Source organism: Odocoileus virginianus, chromosome 1, assembly GCF_023699985.2.
Source record: "Odocoileus virginianus isolate 20LAN1187 ecotype Illinois chromosome 1, Ovbor_1.2, whole genome shotgun sequence".
Taxonomy (NCBI): Eukaryota; Metazoa; Chordata; class Mammalia; order Artiodactyla; family Cervidae; genus Odocoileus; species Odocoileus virginianus.
Window position 1 is genome coordinate 2,871,495 of NC_069674.1, and position 19,895 is coordinate 2,891,389.

At 50.9% G+C, this 19,895-nt stretch overlaps 1 protein-coding gene across 1 annotated transcript in view; it reads left to right on the forward strand.

Moving 5' to 3' along the window:
* PAXIP1 (PAX interacting protein 1) overlaps window positions 1–14,186 on the forward strand; it is a 39,069-nt gene extending 24,883 nt beyond the window's left edge. The window contains 14 exon segments of the mRNA XM_070450237.1: window positions 133–227; window positions 2,113–2,208; window positions 2,811–2,948; window positions 3,556–3,677; window positions 4,474–4,658; window positions 5,806–5,849; window positions 6,917–6,987; window positions 8,259–8,361; window positions 9,415–9,583; window positions 11,883–11,983; window positions 12,898–13,032; window positions 13,116–13,191; window positions 13,278–13,337; window positions 13,747–14,186. Of these exon segments, the coding sequence (XP_070306338.1) occupies window positions 133–227; window positions 2,113–2,208; window positions 2,811–2,948; window positions 3,556–3,677; window positions 4,474–4,658; window positions 5,806–5,849; window positions 6,917–6,987; window positions 8,259–8,361; window positions 9,415–9,583; window positions 11,883–11,983; window positions 12,898–13,032; window positions 13,116–13,191; window positions 13,278–13,337; window positions 13,747–13,763 (1,412 nt within the window). The 3' untranslated portion in view covers window positions 13,764–14,186.
* The last annotated feature ends 5,709 nt before the right edge of the window (window positions 14,187–19,895 follow it).

Consider the following 19,895-nt stretch of genomic DNA (forward strand, 5'->3'; position numbering starts at 1 on the left):
AGACATCGTGGGCAAGCGTGACTAACTTCATAAATTCACACTGAACTCTGCAAAATGAGCTTTTTCATGTTTTGTGCACACATCCACAGAGTGGGGGTTCTAATTCATTTTCCTTGTATAATTTTGTTCTAGTCCCAGAAGAAGGCTTCTTACTGGGATGTGTGTTTGCAATCGTGGATTATCCAGAGCAGATGTCTGACAAGCAGCTGCTGGCCACCTGGAAAAGGGTGAGGTCACTGAGATACATGTACCTGTGCACACACATACACGTGTACCTACACCTATAACCACTGGGTTGGCTAAGCAGCTCGTTTGTTTTTACTGTAAGATGGCTCTAATAGCACTTAATTGACTTTAACTTCATGCAAAACAATTTTGTTAGATTGTTCTGTGACAGCTATTTTATCAGTGTGCATTCTTTTAAACAGTTATCAAAATCGGTGAATTTCTGTGTAGCCATTTTAATATTGAAGATGAAAGAAACAAATGAATATTTCAGGCATATTATGCTTAATTAATTAAAGAAAGGTAAAAACACAACTGTAAAGGAAAAAAGAGAGCTTTGTACAGTGTATGGAGAAGGTGCTGTGACTGATGAAACGTGCCAGAAGTGGTTTGCCAAGGTTCCTGCTGGAGGTTTCTTGCTGGACAGTGCCCCATGGCTGGGTAGACCAGTTGAAGTTGATACCGCTCAAATCGAGACGTTAGCTGAGAACAGTCAACGTCACACCACGTGTGAGGTAGCTGACACACTCAGAACATCCAAGTCCAGCACTGAGAATGAGTTGCACCAGCTTGCCTGTGTCCATTACTTTGATGTTTGGGTTCCACACAAGTGAAGCAAAAAAGGCCTTCTTGACCTTTTTTCCACATGCAGTTTTCTACTGAAACATAACCAGAAATGTTTTGTTTTTAAAACAAATTGTGACCAGCAATGAAAAGATATGGTGCAATAATGAACAGGAGAGATCTGGGGGCAAGGAAATGAACTACCACCAACCACACCAGAGAAGGTGATGTTGTGTATGTGGAGGGGGTGGAAGGGAGTCCTCTATTGTGAGCTCCATCTGGAAGACCAAACGGTTAATTCCAACAAGTACTCTTACCGGTTAGACTGAAAGCAGCACTTTCTGAAGAGCACCCAGAATTAATCAACAGAAAACTCACACGCTTCCGTCAAGATAATCAGACTGCATGTTTCTTTGATGTGTGATCACCAGGCAGAAACTGACAGCTTGTCTGGGAAGTTCTGATTCATGCACCATATTCTCCAAACATTGCACCTTCGAATTTCCATTTATTTCAGTCTTTACAAAATTCTCTTATTGGAAAAAAACTTTAATTCCCTAGAAGACTGTAAAAGGTACCTGAATAGTTCTTTGCTCAGAATGATAAAAAGTCATGGGAATATGGAATCATGAAGCTGCCTGAACAATGGTGAAAGGTACTGGAACAGAACGGTGAACACAGTGTTCAATCAAGTTCTTTGGGCATGCCTTTTAGTTAAAAAATCAAAGAAACTTTTTGGCCAACCCGAGAAAGTTCTCGCCCTTTTGGTAACAGCATTCCCGTCAGTGCCACACGGCTGTGTAACCACTGCAGTTGGGATACAGGATGGTGTGAAAAAATTCAGAAACTGACTTTAACTTCATCTTGGTTTGCTTTCTTTTCTTCTGTTTAGAATAAAGTTTCTTAAAGGCAGCACTTCTGGCCCTAGGGACCAGTTGGCGATACCTAAAACCTTTCTCACTGTCCCAGCGGAGGGAGTGCTCTTGGCATCTGGGTTGGGGGTTGGGATGCATCCGCCCCCCCGGGACATGGGGTGCCCCACAGCACAGAACAGCTGGTTTATCTAAAACATCCGCAGCGTCCTGTCTTAGAGAGCATGCCACTCTTCCTCTGGAAGTTCAGATGAAACGGGGCTTAGAGTTCATCTTTGCTGTGTAGTGTGGGGTGGGAAGCCCGTGAATATAACTGATGGTTCATTCACACTTTGGGAAATACACTGTGTACATACATGCTGGGTCTCGTGAACTCTGTCCCATTGGAGATCGCAAGGCCCTCTTCCCCGGGCGTGGGAGCTGACTGACCATGGGTCTCATGTGTGTGCAGATCATCCAGACACATGGAGGAGCTGTGGACCCCATGTTCTCGAGCCGCTGCACCCACCTGCTCTGCGAGAGTCAGGTCAGCGGGCTGTTCACACAGGTGAGGGCTCAGCTCTTCTGGGACTGGGGGGCTCTGAGAGATGCTGGGACAGTCATGCTTGGAAAGGTCTTTCTCCCACCTCTGAAGACAGGAAACTGCTTCTCACTGCTTTCCGTCCACCTTTGGCGTGTGGACATGTCTGTGGCCCCCGCTTCTCTGCCCGTGAGGACCGGGGAGGAAGGGCAGGGTCCCAGTGAGGGGGAGGTGGACACCGTCCACCCCAGCAGGGCCGCCCGCCGGCAGCTCCCCGTCCTGCGGCTGCCTTCAGGGGCAGTCACGTCTTCGTAACGCGCCGTGTCCTCACGGGGCGGCTCTGATTCTGACCATCGGGAGTGTCGTCTCCTGCCGTGACCCAAGTCATCTCCTGGGCTGTCAGCTTTCCTCCCGCGGTCGGCTCTTGTTCCTGCGTGTCGGGTTGTGTTCTAGTGAGCCGGTGACACTGCTGTAGTTTTACTCGTTTAGTAAACTGAGCGCTAAGCTCCTGAAATTCCTGTATTCATAGGACTCCAGTAGCAGTGACCGTGCTGTCACGCAGCCTCACAGCTGTGGGCGGCACCCGCAGGAGAGCCCCCAGCGACCGGCGCGTACTGTTGTGTTTGCAGGCGATGAAGGAGAGGAAGAGGTGCATCACGGCGCACTGGCTGAACACCGTCCTGAAGAAGAAGAAGCTGGTGCCGCCCCATCGGGCCCTGCACTTCCCCGTGGCCTTCCCCCCAGGGGGCAAGCCGTGCTCCCAGCATGTAAGGCTCTCCCTGCCTCCCTGAACAGAATAAGCATATTGTTTCCTTCTCTGTCCCCCTGTAACAGTCACAGCTTACTGACATTTAACAGGTTCCCCCAAGTCTCTGACACTGTTTAATAAATGCCTACTCCCTGGCGGCTCAGACGGTAAAGCGTCTGTGCATGGGGTCACAAAGAGTCAGACACAACTGAGCGACTTCACTTTCACTTTACAGTTAAGCCTCTGACCCCAGGAGTGGCCACAGCTGGCCAGACATCGTGTCCTGTTGGTTCTCCTGGTCAGATGAGCCCAAACCGGGATCAATGAGAAGAACTGACCAATATTTATAGGAAACTTTGTTACCATGGTGGGAACAGTGTCTAGCTGACCCAGGGAGGCGTCGCCGTTTGATGTGTTTGCTTCCCGTCCCCCTGGCTGGCTCGTGAGCAGCGTTGTCAGCAGTAACAGCGTCCTCAGAGGAGATGTGTCCACGTGCACCTCAGTGCTGAGGAGGAACGGAAACGCTTGTGTCTGTAGCACAGCTGACAGAGAAGAGTCTTACTAACCGGGTTAGTCTTAACTAACCGTCGTTCCATCTTGACCTCACTGGGCCTTTTCTCCCCCAGATTATCTCTGTGACGGGGTTCGTTGACAACGACAGGGACGACCTGAAGCTGATGGCGTACCTGGCAGGCGCCAAGTACACAGGCTACCTGTGCCGGAGCAACACGGTGCTCATCTGCAGAGAGTAAGCCCGGCTGCCGCCCACAGCCTGCCTGGGTCCCCGGGTCAGCTGGGGCTCCGTCTCTCCCCGCCAGGCGCTGCCGCGGGTCCCTGGGTCAGCTGGGCTCCGTCTCTCCCCGCCAGGCGCCGCCGCGGGTCCCTGGGTCAGCCGGGGCTCCGTTTCTCCCTGCCAGGCGCCGCCGCGGGTCCCTGGGTCAGCTGGGCTCCGTCTCTCCCCACCAGGTGCCGCCCCAGGTCCCTGGGTCAGCTGGGGCTCCGTCTCTCCCCGCCAGGCGCTGCCCCTGGTCCCTCGGTCAGCCGGGGGCTCTGTCTCTCCCAGCCGGGGGCTCCGTCTCTCCCCACCAGGTGCCGCCCCAGGTCCCTGGGTCAGCCGGGGCTCTGTCTCTCCCCACCAGGCGCCGCCCCGGGTCCCTCGGTCAGCCGGGGGCTCTGTCTCTCCCCGCCCGGTGCTGCCCTGGGTCCCTCCTTCTGTCAGAGTTCAATGGTGGACATCAGAGTGTGTTGAAAGAGTGGCAGTGATACTGCTGGTAATGCTGGCAGAAGAATGAAGTGGGATGACTAAGGAGGCTGCAGTCAGATTAGGTGGCAGTGCTGAGGTGACAGCAGGCCGGGCAATGACCTCACTGTCGCGGGTACACCTCCTTACATCCTGGTCAGCTCTGCAGACCTGTCCCTGCCACGTCCGGTGTGAGCAAGTGTGGGCTGGCTTGTGTTGAACAGAAGTACAAGTTTGAACGCTGATAACTCTAATAAATGTGTTTTCTCTCCTGTCCTCTTCCCCACTCCCCACACCAAAAAAGACCGACTGGTTTAAAGTATGAGAAAGCCAAAGAGTGGCGGATCCCGTGTGTGAACGCCCAGTGGTTGGGGGACATCCTGCTGGGGAACTTTGAGGCCCTGCGGCAGACGCAGTACGGCCGCTACACCGCCTTCGGCCTGCAGGACCCCTTCGCCCCGACCCCGCAGCTGGTGCTGAGCCTTCTGGGTAAGTGGGCGGCTCCTGGGCTGCAGGCTGCTGCTCCAGGCGCCGCTCTGGGCTTCAGGGTCTCTTGGTTTTTGTCTCGTTTCGTGCTTCCTCTCCACACTGTCTCCCTCTGCACCCAGCCCAGGAGTTTTGCTGGTTTGTATTTTGGTTTGCTTTTTTTAATGGACTCTCAGAAGTGAATGGAGCACTCGAAAGCCTTTTGATCTTCTCTCTCGAGCCAGCTCTAGTTTAACTTGCTCTCTGAGATGTGGCATCCCCCGCCCCCCACTTTCTGCTGCACAAAACCCGAGGAAGGCCGACCACCCTGACTGTACACCAGATGTTGCTTAACCCCGTCTACCCACCTGAGCGCCACTCCAGGGCCTGGTCGCTCCACGCGCTCCCGTGAGGAGCCCGTCCAGGTCTGCTCCTAACGGCGTCAGTCGCAGGAAAGCCCTCCCTGGTTTTGAGCCACAGCGTGCCTGCTGACCTGGACACACCTGGGTGTGACGGCCGCCCTGGAGCCGCGGTGCAGGCGCCAGGCCCTTCCTCAGTGGACGCGTGTCCTCGAGGGCCCAGCCGGGCTGCCAGCCCCACGCGCTGCGCTCGTCAGTCGGTTTCTCGGACGGCAGACCGTGGGGCCCCCAGACTGTCTGGGGTGCAGCCCACGCGGGCGGGTGGGGCGTGCCCTGGGCCACGGGCGGGCGGCTTGCTCGGCTGTGTCTCACGGAACCCTCGGCCCGGCCAGGCTTCCCTGTGGCTGAGGAGCAGTCCTCGCGGTTCCCTTACTGGAGGCTGTCACCGAGCCACCGCGTATCCAGGGTGGCTCGCTCCTGGAGAGGCTCTCGTTTCTGTTGTTACTGATACACGTGCATTTTTAGTTGTTTTTCTATTGGAAGATGGTTCGTTTACAATAAACCAACCGTTTGTGCTAGTTTTGGGTGTGCGGCAAAGTGAATCAGTTGTAACTGGTACATATATGTGTTTTTTTTTAGGTTCTTTTCTCATGTGGAATATTGAGTAGAGTTGCCTGTACTATATAGCAGGTCCTTATTGTTAACCCGTTTTATATATAATAGTGTGTAGGGGTCCTGAAAGGTCTTTTATATTGATAAGGGCTCCTTTATGTACATAGTGTTTCTGAAAAGTAACCTGTTTCTCTCTTCAGATGCTTGGAGAGTTCCGTTGAAAGTGTCAGCAGAGTTGCTGATGGTATGTCAAGTTAGTCACCTTACTGTGGCTGTTACTGTGTTACAAAGAAGTAGGGATGCATTTGTATCTGTGACTAATTCTTTTGGTAATCGGCCATCGTGACAAATGCGGGCTGACTCCTCTCGCCTGTCGTAAGCCCTCAGCACACCTGTGTCTTCTTCCTCCTGGTTGATGACATTGGGAGTTAATTCACACGACACACGTTAGCCCGTGGCTTCTTCAGAGCACGTCCTGACTGCTTACGGGGCTGTGGAGCAGGAGAGAGGGAAGACCGCGCGTTTCCGTGCGGTTCGGGAGGCGGGACCTGGGGCGCCAGCGTGCCAGCCCTGACCGCAGCTCCTCGCTTCCAGCCCGCGGGCCAGGGTCTCTGGTGGGCCGTTCTGCACTGGGGTGCCAGGGGTGGTTGGTAGGAAATGAGGAAGAGTCCTCTCCACCCTCACCTCAGATGGAGAGGTGGTTGCTCCCGATAGAACATAAACGAGTGTGCTGTGGAAGAAGGTCTGCGTCAGAGGCCAGGGCGGGCTGAGGGGCCAGCAGCCGCAGCGCGAGGCTGCCTGTGGGGCCCCAGGCACTGGCCCACCACCGGACTCGGCGTCTCTGCAGGTCAGGGCCTCCAGCTGGTGTTAGGAGCGCGGGCACCACGCTCGGGTCCTGGAGTGGCTGTCAGAGGCCTGCCCTCACCTCCAGAGTGCTGTGACCCGACCGTCTTACACCCTCAGAGGGGGACCGCCGTCTTTCTGAAGGGGTGTAATTGCAATCTTGTTTTCCAAATTCCATTGTGAAACAAAAAATATTTGAAGTAAGAAGTGTTTTGAAAAGTTCACGGTTGAGGATTAAATCTGTCACAAGAGCTGAGGGGGTGAAGACGTCTTAAAGCACTGTAGGGTCTGGTGAATAGGGAGGGTGGCCAGCGCCAGGGCCTCCCTGGGCGGCTCGCAGTGCCCGTGGTCTCTGCCGGTTGTGCAGTGGGGAGCGTTTCTTGTGTGAGGTCAGGTGGGTGGAAAGCGCTCAGAAGCTGCTGTGTTACTGGGGTGGTTGACTAAGGTAAATCATTCTGTTCATTACAGGGTGTAAGACTACCTCCCAAACCAAAGCAGAATGAAGTAACTAATATCCAGCCTTCTTCCTAAAGTGCCAGGTAGGAAGAACCACCTTGTTTTTTTATGGTTGATGATCTTTTACAGTGTGATCTAGGAAATGGTAGCAGTTGGGAAGTTTCTGAGATTTTCACGTGGAAGGGCTTCCCCGGTGACGCTGGCGCTGAGGAACCTGCCTGGCAGTGCAGGTGACGCAAGAGGCACGGGTTCAGTCCCCGGGTTGGGAAGAGCCCCTGGAGGAGGGCCTGGCTGCCCGCTCCAGTATTCCTGCCTGAGGGTCCCATGGACAGAGGAGCCTGGCGGCTGCAGTCCTTGGGGTTGCAGAGAGTCGGACATGACAGAGCAGCTGAACCCCCAGTACTTGGAAGGATGTGCTTGCTTGCATTGCAGCTGTATCGTGACATCTCTCGTTTCGTTGTTGGAGATAAACGGGGAATAGCCAGTGTCTTTTCCTTTTTTATTAAAGAAAAGTCCAATCTTTTTAATTTTTTCTATCTCGCCAGAACCCCCGTTCTGTGAAATGAGCTGCTGTGGTGGGACAGGGCAGGGGTGCTGGAGCCCCGCTCCAGGCGTCCTCTGCGTGTCCGGAGCCCGCCTGCGACCCCTGGCCCGGGTTGGGAGGGGATGGAGCCCCCCTGTGGGCTTGGGGCAGGGTGTGCTCAGACTGGTCCTGGCCTCGCCTGCTGAAGCTAAGCCGGCGGTGCATCCAGAACCCAGAGACCCCTGGGCCGCGTTGAGTGAGGGTCTTTGTCTCTTCCCCGCTCCTCAGCCCCTCCTTCCAGTTCCCACAGCCACCCAGGCTAGGGGTTGTTGGATTCTTCAGTAAAAGACTAATTATATGATTATAACACATCATTAAAACGCTACAGGTTTTTTTAAATTATTAGACTGTCTCGAATATAAGCTAGAAATAGGGTGTGAAAAACTTAAGGAAAGGAAAAAAAGAAGTTTAATATAAAGTGTGGTTGAGTCAACCAGCTTTGTTCTGCGTCAGAGCTTCTGGGGTGGGATGGGGTCTGTGGGAGATGGTAGGGGGCCCTGGAAGCCCCCCTCCCGCCCTCACAGGCCCCCAGGGCCAGCGCGGGCTGGGGCGTGGTACTTGGTCGGGCCCTGCCCTGGGTGTGCCAGGCGAGAGTCCTTTGGGGTGACTGTAAATGGGAAAGAGCACAGGGGAGTCACCGCACTTTGCTTTAAGGAAAGAAAACCACACACAGGTGAGGCTCTCAGAGCTTGTTAAAGCTGTAAAAATTAAAATCTGTTTTGGAAAGAACATATTAGAAGTAATAGCTGTTCTCTTCTGTGTGTTTCATAGAATTGAAGATATTCCACCTCCCACCAAGAAGTTAACACCGGAACTGACCCCTTTTGTGCTTTTCACTGGATTTGAGTCTGTTCAAGTTCAAGAGTACATAAAGGTGAAATTTCCTTCTGTTTTGCATAAGGACTTTTAGGAATGCTCCTTTCTGTTTACATTTGCTTTAGAATAGCCGTTGTGTTAACATGTGATCAGGAATATTGTGTTGTAGCGGTGTTCATCATGTGCATTTATAAATTGCGTCATCGTTGCATCGTTGCTTTCCCGCCTTGTTCTTGCTGCTGCTTCCTCTGCAGACGCGTGCTTGCTTGTTAGGACGACTCAGGTGAGGAGGCCAGGAGCAGTCTTGTAATAACACGTTAGCAGAGCCGCACAGATACCGTTTTCATAAGGACGTTAGCTTACGAGAGTAGCTGGGCCCCTTCAGGTTTCCCGAATGAACCCACCGTCTTCTCAAGACTTCTTCTCTCGGGTGCAGTGGGCCCAGGGCTCAGTGGTGTATTTGTATTTATTTACATAAATGCACTTCTGGAGGTAACACCAGGACGGGTTGTGGGCTTGTGTTTTGTTATGTGGGTGTCTGGGGAGGGGATGGTTGAAGTATAGTTGACCTATATCACAGGGATTCAAACATTTCCCTTTATTTTTTTAAGGAAAAGAAACAATTATAAAATTTCTTTTTAATAAATATAAAATTGCTACTATAAAATTCTTTTTTTACTTTTAAAATTGGGTATAAAGAGATCAACTTTTACATGTCTATGTCTTAAGTCGATTTTTATGTCCTCGTTTCTTAAAGCCTATGTCTTAACGTGCCTTGTCTACACTCACTGTGGCATAGACAGCCTGGGAGCTTTGCTCCTTGCGTAGCGAACTGCCTTGTTCTCAGAGCTTCCTGCTGCTTCAAAGGGGTTTCCTCCGGGGGTCCGGCGGGCGTCCTGCTTCAGTCTTGGCTTGTGTGGCACTGATTAGGGAAATTGTCGCTTCCAGTTCCCACTTGGCTTGCACGGCGGCGTAGGTCTGGCTCACCGCTTTCACCATTTCCGTGGCTGAGAGCCCCACTCAGGGTCTATACAGGTCCCAGCTGCGGGCGGGCGGGCGGGTGGCTCTGCAGACAGGATGGTGTCACCACTGCTCTGTTCCCGGCCCCCAGAAGCTCTACATCCTGGGTGGGGAGGTGGCCGAGTCCGCACAGAAGTGCACCCACCTCATCGCCAGCAAGGTGAAGTGGACGGTCAAGTTCCTGATGGCCGTTTCCGTGGTGAAGCACATCGTCACCCCAGAGTGGCTGGAGGAGTGCTTCAAGTGCCAGAAGTTCATCGGTAAGTGGCCGCGCTGCGCCGCGGGGACTGGGTGCCCAGGTGGGAGGGCTTGCCTTGAAATCTGTCTCTGTTTTCATCCCAGCAAACATTTTCATCCCCAGCATCCAGCTAGAGTTCAGTTTTTAAGTCTGAATTTAAATGGATAAATAACAGATTATTTCACGTCCCAGTGAGTCATTTGATGCCTTGCATCTTACTGTGAAATACGGTGTGGTGATTGGGAAGAGCTCTGTGGCCCCGCCTGGCTGTTTCCTGATTACTTGCCCTCTCTGTTACGCTGGCTGTCGAATGGGGTTCCAGGTGGGGGACGGTGGCCGGAGCGGGGCCTGGGAGCCCAGGAGTGTCCTGGGAACAGGGGCACCCACCCCAGGACAGGCGGGGCCTCTGCGGTGAGACCGCCACCCCGCTGCTGTGCCCCCACACGCGTCCTGCCAGGGCTGCACGGGGCGGCCCTGACCGGGGTGACGTCCATGGTGTCCCAGGCCGGCCCCCCCGCTCTCGGTCGTCTGTGGGGAGCTCTGTGGTGTCTGTAGCCGCTGCTGCCTCAAGCCAACTCTCGTTTACCCCATTTCCTCACGTCCACTTCTGTCTCATCCGTGGAGATGGCACCGTTCCCATGTCGCCCGTCGTGACCATTGGCCACTGGCTGGGCTGGCCTCGTGTCCTCCCTGCTCTTCCCACCAGTTGTGACCACCTGGGAACTTTTGGCAAAGCAAGAGCGTCCTAGGCTCGTCTTAGGCTTTTCTGCCCTGATAGCGGCACCAGCGTGTCCCAGGGACCCCCATCACCCCCAGTTGGCTCCGGGCAGACCCGGGGAGCTGACGGCGCTCGGGCCGGTGGGCTTTGGCTGCGCCAAGCTGACTCCACGGTGCGTCTTGTGTCCGTCTGTCCGGCGCCAGTCCCGCAGCACGGGGCTCCCGCGCGTCTGTCCCTTCCCGCGTCTACACTCCAGCGGCAAGATGCCTGCTCCCCAGGTCCTAAATGCACCAACTCCCTGGACGAGTCCCCTGTGGGCAGGCAGCCCCCTCGGCCACCCTTGCACCCCCAGTCTGCAGGACGGCCCCCGCCTGGGCTCTGACGGCATTCAGACAGCGCTTCCAGCCACGGGGGATGGGTGTTTTGACTTTGTATTTGTATTTACATAGTTTGAGACGCCAGTTGTGTAGGTTCTTTCTTTCTGGAATACACATGCCCTTTGTGCTGCTGTGGGAAGTTTGATTTTCAAGTTGACTCTTGCCACAACTCTGACCAAGTTAATGTGACTCTGCTGCTCTTACAACCAGGGTGGTTGGAGCTGCTGCGTTCCTCTCAGAGTCCTCCCTCCTCACACGCACTGCTCCTCCTCCGTCTCAGCTCTTCAGCAGGCGCACAGCCTGGATCCTGCTGTAGAAACTTGCATTTCAGATGCATCACTTCGTGCGTGACGGTGCCTTGCTCATTCTTCAGCTTCGTTTTTTAGACATTCTTTTCTTTCACCTAGTGTGGTGCCTTTTTCAGCTGGTGGCTGGTGGACCTGCATTTCTAGCACTTGTTAAATCTCCGTGTCTCCTGAGCGACATGACGGAGTCAGTGACTATGGTCTCTGAGCTGAAAATGGCTTTCTTGTTTTTAAGGCATTGTTTTAAAAAGAGAAGGGCGAGTGACAGACCCAGCGTGTGGCCCATCAGCCCTACAGCGTGTGGTCTGACTCAGCCCGACCCTGGGCTGTTGGTTTGGTTACGATGGTGAAACGTTTTCTGAACGAGATGTATTCATAAGAAGATTAAAACATTTCGTGATCTTTCCTTTTTGACAAATTAGGTATTATTTAAAAATTCTTAGAGCCTCAGAATCTGGTGGAACCATTCTTTGTCAGTTGTTGGAACTTGTTTCTGGTCCATTTGTGGACTGTGGCTAATTGAGTCTCAGCCGGAGTCCAGTGGCTCTGAACTCACTGGTCCCTGTGGGCACACGCTGGCTGTGACACTGGTTCCTGGGCTGTCCCTCCGCACAGGCGCCCTTCACCTTCGTCTGGGTTGGGGTGCCCCAACAGTGTGAAGTTAACAGCTGAGGGGGTGGGGAGCCGCCCAGGGGTGAGAGGAGGGTCCATGGCTTTTGGGACATTTGTTCCTAAAAGCTGAGAAACGCTGGTACAGGAGGAAGAGTGTCTTTGGCCTGGTTTTTTTCGGGAGGAAAGTCACTGAAATACAGTCAGGGAGACTGTCTCGCTGACAGGTTTCTCCGGGGTGCATGGGGCCGGTCACACGCGGTGCCCCCCAGCGCCAGGCCCTTTCTGATTCCGTGCTGTCTCCCTCTGCAGACGAGCAGAACTACCTTCTCCGAGATGCAGAGGCCGAAGTGCTTTTCTCCTTCAGTTTGGAGGAGTCCTTGAGGAGGGCCCACGTTTCTCCGCTTTTCAAGGTATGCCTGGACTGGAGCTCGGATCAGCTGCTGCCGCTGGGCGGCCGTGCTCCCAGAGAGCCGGGTGCTCCCCACTCACCCTGCAAAATTGGGCCTCGTCCCGGGTGTGTGCCGGGGCTAAGAGGATCGATACGGAGAGAGATGCATTACACACAACCCGGGTTCAAAGAGTATGTTATGAATGATTTGTAAGATTTAAATTTTTTTTTTTTTTGCTGTTAACAACTCTGTTCTCATAAAATGTATATTCAGCTGGAAAATAGAGACCATTCTTGAGAAAATATTAACTGAATATGTGTCTAATAATTCTGGACTACAGTGTTTAAATGTTTCTAAGAACAGTTTGGAAAATTTTTTTGTATCAAACAGTGGCTTAGTAGATTGATAGAGGTAATTTTTTTTTTTTTTTGGTTCTGTTTTGTTTTTTTACTCTTAAGGAGCCAACTTAGGAATCAAAAGAGATTTGCAGTACTGAGTTAAGAGTACATTACCTAAAATAGTCTGTGTTTTTCTAAACGTTTGAGGAGTTTAAAACAAAATTGTACTTTTGGTACATTTAAGAGTAAGGGTGTTAGAAAATTTTAACCATCAAAATCATTTTGTGCTCCATTTGAGCTTTAGAAATTGTGAAAAATGTTCTTATTCTTTCTCTTATCACAGAATACTTCATGTCTTACAAGAATTAAAGTTCTAGTTTCTTTTTAATAATTATACGTCACACCTAGCATATGAGGGTGCTTATTTCTGAAATTCCATGTCTGAAATTCCAGGCCCACTTCATGTGGGGAACTAGGGGGGTCTAGTACCATGTAGCTCCGTGAAATCAGTCATTTTGTCAAAATTCTTGGGTAGAATGAGAAATTACGCACACTGAAGATTCAGTTTGAAACCAGTACACGTATTTTCACTTTTAGGCGAAATACTTTTACATCACTCCTGGGATCTGCCCAAGTCTGTCAGCCATGAAAGCGATTGTGAAATGTGCAGGAGGCGAAGTTTTGTCTAAAGAACCGTCTATCAGGAAACTCATGGAACATAAACAGGATAAGGTGCACAGAAGTGAAACACTGCTGAATGCATCAATGTCATATATGAGGCTCAGTAACCAAGAATCTGCTTTTCTTTTCCTTAGAGTTCGTCAGAAATAATTTTAATAGCCTGTGAAAATGACCTTCACTTGTGTCGAGAATATTTTGCCAGAGGAATAGGTACGTTCATTGCTCTGCTGCGTGTTGGCGTGCGTGGGTGCGGGCAGGTGCGTCTCTTTGACGGGGTTTGTCTCTGTTCCTGGCAGACGTTCACAATGCAGAGTTTGTTCTCACTGGAGTGCTCACTCAGACACTGGACTACGAGTCATATCCTTTGGGAAGGCAGTGGGTGGGCCCCTCTGCCCGGGACCCCTGCAGGCTAGGGCACGCCTGCCAGGGCTGGTGGTGGAGCCGCTGGGAGGCCCGCTGAGTCCGTGGGCTGTTCTCTAGAGTAGGCGCTCTCACGTCTCTCCAGGCTCTCTCCCGCCCTCTGTGTTTAGGTCTGGGCGCCCGTTCTGCGCTGCCTTTCCTTGCGGAAGGAAGACTGGGCATGAAGTTCACCTGAGCCGTCTGTGGGTGACCGCTCGGGCCTCTCCTCGTGTCTGCAGCCTGAAGGCAGCCACGGGCGGAAGCCTGGGCCGCAGGGCCTGGCAGGCACCCTGCAGGGGGAGGCAGGGCCTGGGCCGTGCTGGGGGTGGGCCGCGCTGCTGTGGGTTGTTTTCCTCAACACGCCCACGTATAAATTCAACTGACGCCCCGCGCTGCTGCCAGGACCGCGGCCTGCCCCCGGCCCGCGCCCGCAGACGCCCTTGTTTTTCAGCTACTTTCTTTGAGACAAGCGTTTTTATGCAGGAAGACAAATATATTAAATATGTTGCATCTTATTAAGATGTGTAATATTATTCTGAGGAAACATAAATCATATTTTGTATTATATGACTTTTAAGAGCGCACATTGGTTTTATGATTCATTTGTCAGGTTTTTAAATGTTTTCACAACACTGTTAATGGAACTTTAGCTGAAAATAAAATGATGCAAATAAAGACCTTGCTATCTCTAAATTATGGATGTTGAAGATTTGAAATGTTTTGTACTTTTATTTTTATTTCTTATACTCTTTTCTTTTATATTGAAATCTTGCCCACATTTTAAATAAATGTACTTTTGAACTTTGCTTAGAATTGAGTGATTCTTTGTTATGACACATATTTTGGTATAGTTTATAGGGTTTGTATTAAGCTGGATCACATCTTAAGTAATTTCACGGCAAAACATTTTCTGGTAGGATTTTCTCTTGTGGATGTAATTTTCTATCAAGGTGAGACAAACTCCTGAGCAGAGGTTGTTCACAACATCAGCAGTTAGGACAGCACGGGCACCAGCCGGCCAGACTCGTTAATGCAGCAGGGGCCCACACCTCGGCTTCGTTCCGGACGCGGCTCTGACGCACTTCCTGTCGGGCTGCAGGTAGACACGGCAGTGGAGACCGTCGCCTCGCCAGTGGCCGCTGGACTCGCCTCCACGGCAGCTGCTGAGGTGTCTTCCTACGAGCCGGCATTGGCCCCTTCTGTTCTCCAGTCGTGCAATCCCTACAGTTTACTTCCTGAACACAGTTTAGGGGGAGCACGTGCATTAAACACGTCAGGACTTCCACGTCACATGAGCTGTCAGCATTGCTGTGAGGCTCGGGCATCGCTGAGTTACGTGGGATGTCCTCGTGGCTCTGATGTGGAATCAGTCCTGCAGTTTACCGCTCGGGGTCACGGTTGTGAAGTGAGGCTCCACACCTGCGACCTCATCTATGCCCTAGGCCCTGACCTGTGGCGACTTCCCCGTGACCCGTCTTTTGCCGTGTGGGCGCTGTTAAGTCTCAGCATGCGTGGATGACACGCTGATGGTCTCTTGGAAACATTCGTCTGTCAAGCTCTTTAAAACACACCCTGTTGACACTTAAACTTGCATCTTTAACAGACTATCTCACAATGTGTGTCCTTTTTAGTTCCTACTTTTGTACCTAAGCAAACAAACCTACCTATAGAACTGACTGTCTTCTCATGAACCACAAGTGGGATGAATGTTAATGTGAAAGAACTTAGAATCTGTAAGGTCCTGGAAGTACACAGGAGTTGACACAAAATGTTGATTGCACAGTATACAGAGTATGAGCCTGCTTCTTATACCCTTGAAGAAAAGTGAACATGATAATGGCATAAAAGCCTCTAGGTAGAGTCTATGCATCTGTTTAGTCTTCAGTGAAGAAATGGATTTGTTTAAGCACCATGCAAGTCTGACTAACTTGATTAACCTTTCAGTGAGTGTTTTTTCAAGAGCTGCCAAGAAATACTCCTTAAAAACTCCAGGAGCTGTCTACAGCCAACTGCACAGCTGCTGAACAGTGACTTGGAGGATCAGAGGACATTACATATGAAGATTCAAGAAAAAGATAAATCAACTTGTTAGGTCGATTAGGTTATAAAATTATTTCTCATAAGAAAGGAAGTCTTTCCTGTTGTTTGGTCTGACTCAAGATTTAGTAGAAGTATAATGTTGACCACATGTGTAATTTTTAAGTTTCTAGTAGCCACAATAAAAAAAGCTCTTAGATTTTAGTTTCCACAGTTTAATATATCTGAAGTATTATATTTTAAAAATACTTGAGATTTCATACCACTTACGGTTCAAAAAGTAGATTTACATACTCAAGCTATTCTAAGTGCAGGGTTTTTCGAGTTAACACAGGTTGGCGGTTGAGCCCTCCTCTGACACCAGGCATCCTTCCAGTGCACAGTGAGCTGGTGTGGCTGGTCTCCACCATCGCACTTTGCAAACGGGCGGGAGAAGCACGAATATGACTGAAGACGGCGCGCTTGGTGTCCGAGCAAGCCCAGGATCACATCATACCTCCACGTAGACAAGTATGTGACTTGGAATCCAGATGGCAGAACAGGAGGATGTGGAACTCACCTCCTCCCACAAATACGTCTACACATGGAATAGTTCTCACAATACCTCCTGGTGGGAAAGCTCAGGCACCAAAGATCTCCATGTAACCCAGGAGGATGTGGGGCAGGGGGAGCTGGACTGGCCCTGCACCCCTGGGAGGAAGCTCTGATAGGGGACAGGTTCCGGCCCCCAGAAAGGCCCTCACCCAAGGGTGGACTGGCCGGGTCAGAGAGGGGGTCTTCAGAGACTCGGAGGAGCATGCGGCAGGCAGAGCCAAGAGCCCGGCAGAGAGGCTCTGTGCTGCCTGCACACGGTCTCCAGCCAGAGATGCGTGCCAGCTGGTTCGTGCAGGACAGGCCCAGGGAGATGGCCGTGGTTGGCTGCGTGAACAGCCTCACAGGCTGGAGTGCAGCGCCACCGCAGCTCGGGTGGCGAGGAAGACGCCCCGGCCGTTGTAGAAGCAAAGCATTGATGCTGAGGGGCGTGTGAAGGGCAGAGCGGGCCCCCAGCAGCCTCCACTCTCCCCCAGCACAGCCCCTCCTCCACAAGCCCCACAAGCCCAAGGACACCACGGAGGCGTGGCTGAGCCGTGGGCCGATCTCTGGCTCTGTCCACTCGGCCCCTGGAGGACACGTGAGTGGACAGTGGTGGCTCCCTGGCTGGTCGGGCTTGGGCCGCTGTGGGCTGTGTGGGCGCACCTGGGGGCCGGGCCAGGCCTGAGCTGCTCCCTGCTCCCACGGCAGGCCTGGGTTCACAGCTACTGATTTCAGAGGGCCTGCCCTGGTGGCCCTGTGAACACAGCCCCGAGGGCCACCTGCCTGCGCCCCCGCAGAGGACGGGGTCATGAAAATGTCAGAAGTGAGAGGGGTCTAAAGGAAGCCTTCAGGTGTCTAAAGGTTTCACTACAAGAGAACCCGCACAAGGCTGCCAGCAGACTCCTCTCCAGAAACACTGCAGGTTAGCAGGGAGTAGCCAGATAAATTCAGAGTCCTGAGAGGGAAAACCCTGCCGCCTAGGATACTCTGCCCGGGAGGACTGTCATTTAGCATAGAAGGAGAGGGAATTTCTCAGACGTGATGCCACGAGATGAGCCCCCCGGTCGGAAGGTGTCCAGTCTGCCACTGGGGAAGATCAGGGGGCAATCAGTAATAAGTCCAGACAGATGAAGCGACTGGGCCAAAGCGGAAACGACACTCCGTTGACAATGTGTCTGGTGGTGAAAGTCAAGTCCGATGCTGTAGAGAAAATAGTGCACGGGATCCTGGAATGTTCGGTCCAGGACTTGAGGAAAATTGGAAGTGTTCAAGCAGGAGATGGCAAGAGTGAACATTGACATTTAAGGAATCAGTGAACTAAGATGGACTGGAATGGGTGAAATTTAATTCAGATGACCATTATATCTACTACTGTGGGCAGGAATCCCTTAGAAGAAATGGAGTAGCCCTCATAGTCAATAAAAGAGTCTGAAATGCAGTACTTGGACGCAATATCAAAAATGACAGAATGATCTCTGTTCACTTCCAAGGCAAACCATTCAATATCACGGTAATCCAAGTCTATGCCCCAATCAGTAATGCTGAAGAAGCTGAAGTTGAACAGTTCTATGAAGACCTACAAGACCTTCTAGAACTAACATCCAAAAAAGATGTCCTTTTCATTATAGGGGACTGGAATGCAAAAGTAGGAAGTCGAGGAACACCTGGAGTAACAGGCAAATTTGGCCTTGGGGTACGGAATGAAGCAGGGCAAAAGTTTTGCCGAGAGAATGCTCTGGTCATCAGAGAAGGCAACACCTCACTCCAGTACTCTCGCCTGGAAAATCCCATGGGTGGAGGAGCCTGGTAGGCTGTAGTCCATGGGGTCACGAAGAGTCGGACATGACTGAGCGACTTCACTTTCACGCATTGAAGAAGGAAATGGCAACCCACTCCAGTGTTCTTGCCTGGAGAATCCCAGGGACGGCAGAATCTGGTGGGCTGCCGTCTATGGGGTCGCACAGAGTCGGACACGACCGAAGCGACTTAGCAGCAGCGGCAGCAGCACTGGTCACAGCAAACACCCTCTTCCAACAACACAAGAGAAGACTACACATGGACGTCACCAGGTGGTCAACACCAAAATCAGACTGATTATATTCTTTGCAGCCAAAAATGGAGAAGCTCTATACAGTCAGCAAAAACAAGACCAGGATCTGACTGTGGCTCAGACCATGAACTCCTTATCGCCAAAATCAGACTTAAATTGAAGAAAGCAGGGAAAACCACTAGACCATTCAGGTATGACCTAAGTCAAATCCTTTACGATTATATAGTGGAAGTGGTAAATAGATTCAAGAATCAAATCTGACAGAGTGCCTGAAGAACTATGGATGGAGGTTCGTGACATTGTACAGGAGGCAGTGAGCAAAACCATCCCCAAGAAAAAGAAATGCAAAAAGGCAAAATGCTTGTCTGAGGAGGGCTTTCAAATAGCTGAGAAAACGAGAGAAGTGAAAGGCAAAGGAGAAAAGGAAAGATATACTCATCTGAGTGCAGAGTTCCGGAGAACAGCAAGGAGAGATAAAGCCTTCCTCAGTGATCAGTGCAAAGAAATAGAGGAAAGCAACAGAATGGGAAAGACCAGAAAGACAAGAAAGTTAGACATAACAAGGGAACATTTCATGCAAAGATGGGTTCAATAAAGGACAGAAATGGTATGGACCTAACAGAAGCAGAAGATATTAAGAAGAGGTGGCAAGAATACACAGAGGAACTGTACAAGAGAGATCTCAATGACCCAGATAATCACGATGGTGTGATCACTCACCTAGAGTCAGACATCCCGGAGTTCGAAGTCAAGTGGGCCTTGGGAAGCATCACTAAGAGCAAAGCTAGTGGAGGTGATGGAATTCCAGCTGAGCTATTTCAAATCCTAAAAGATGATGCTGGGAAAGTGCTGCACTCAATATGCCAGCAAATTTGGAAAACTCCGCAGTGGACACAGGACTGGAAAAATCAGTTTTCATTCCAACCTCAAAGAAAAGCAATGCCAAAGAATGTTCAAACTACTGCACAATTGCACTCATCTCACACACTAGTAAAGTAATGCTCAAAATTCTTCAAGCCAGGCTTCAACAGTATGTGAACCAAGAACTTCCAGATGTTCAGGCTGGATTTAGAAAAGGCAGAGGAACCAGAGATCAAATTGCCAACATCCACTGGATTGTCGGAAAAGCAAGAGAGTTCCAGGAAACATCTACCTTTGCTTTATTGACTATGCCAAAGCCTGTGGATCACAATAAACTGGAAAATTCTGAAAGAAATGGGAATACCATACCACTTTACCTGCCTCCTGAGAAATCTGTATGGAGGTCAAGAAGCAACAGTTAGAACTGGACATGGAACAACAGACTGGTTACAAATTGGGAAAGGAGTACGTCAAGGCTGTATGTTGTCACCCTGTTTATTTAAGTTACATGCAGAGTACATCATGCAAAATGTCTAGCACAAGCTAGAATCAAGATTGCTGTGAGAAATATCAATAACCTCAGATATGCAGATGACACCACTCTTATGACAGAAAGTGAAGAGGAACTAAAAAGCCTCTTGATGAAAGTGAAAGAGGAGAGTGAGAAAGCTGGCTTAAAGCTCAACATTAAAAAAACTAAGATCATGGCATCTGGTCCCATCACTTCATGGCAAATAGATGGGGAAACAATGGAAACAGTGAGAGACTTTATTTTTGGGGGCTCCAAAATCATTGTGGATGGTGACTGTAGCCATGAAATTAAAAGACGCTTGCTCCTTGGAAGAAAAGCTACGACAAATCTAGATGGCATGTTAAAAAGCAGAGGCATTACTTGGCCAACAAATGTCCATCTGGTCAAAGCAATAGTTTTCCCAGTAGTCATGTGTGGATGTAAGAGTTGGAACATAAAGCTGAGCACAGAAGAATTGATACT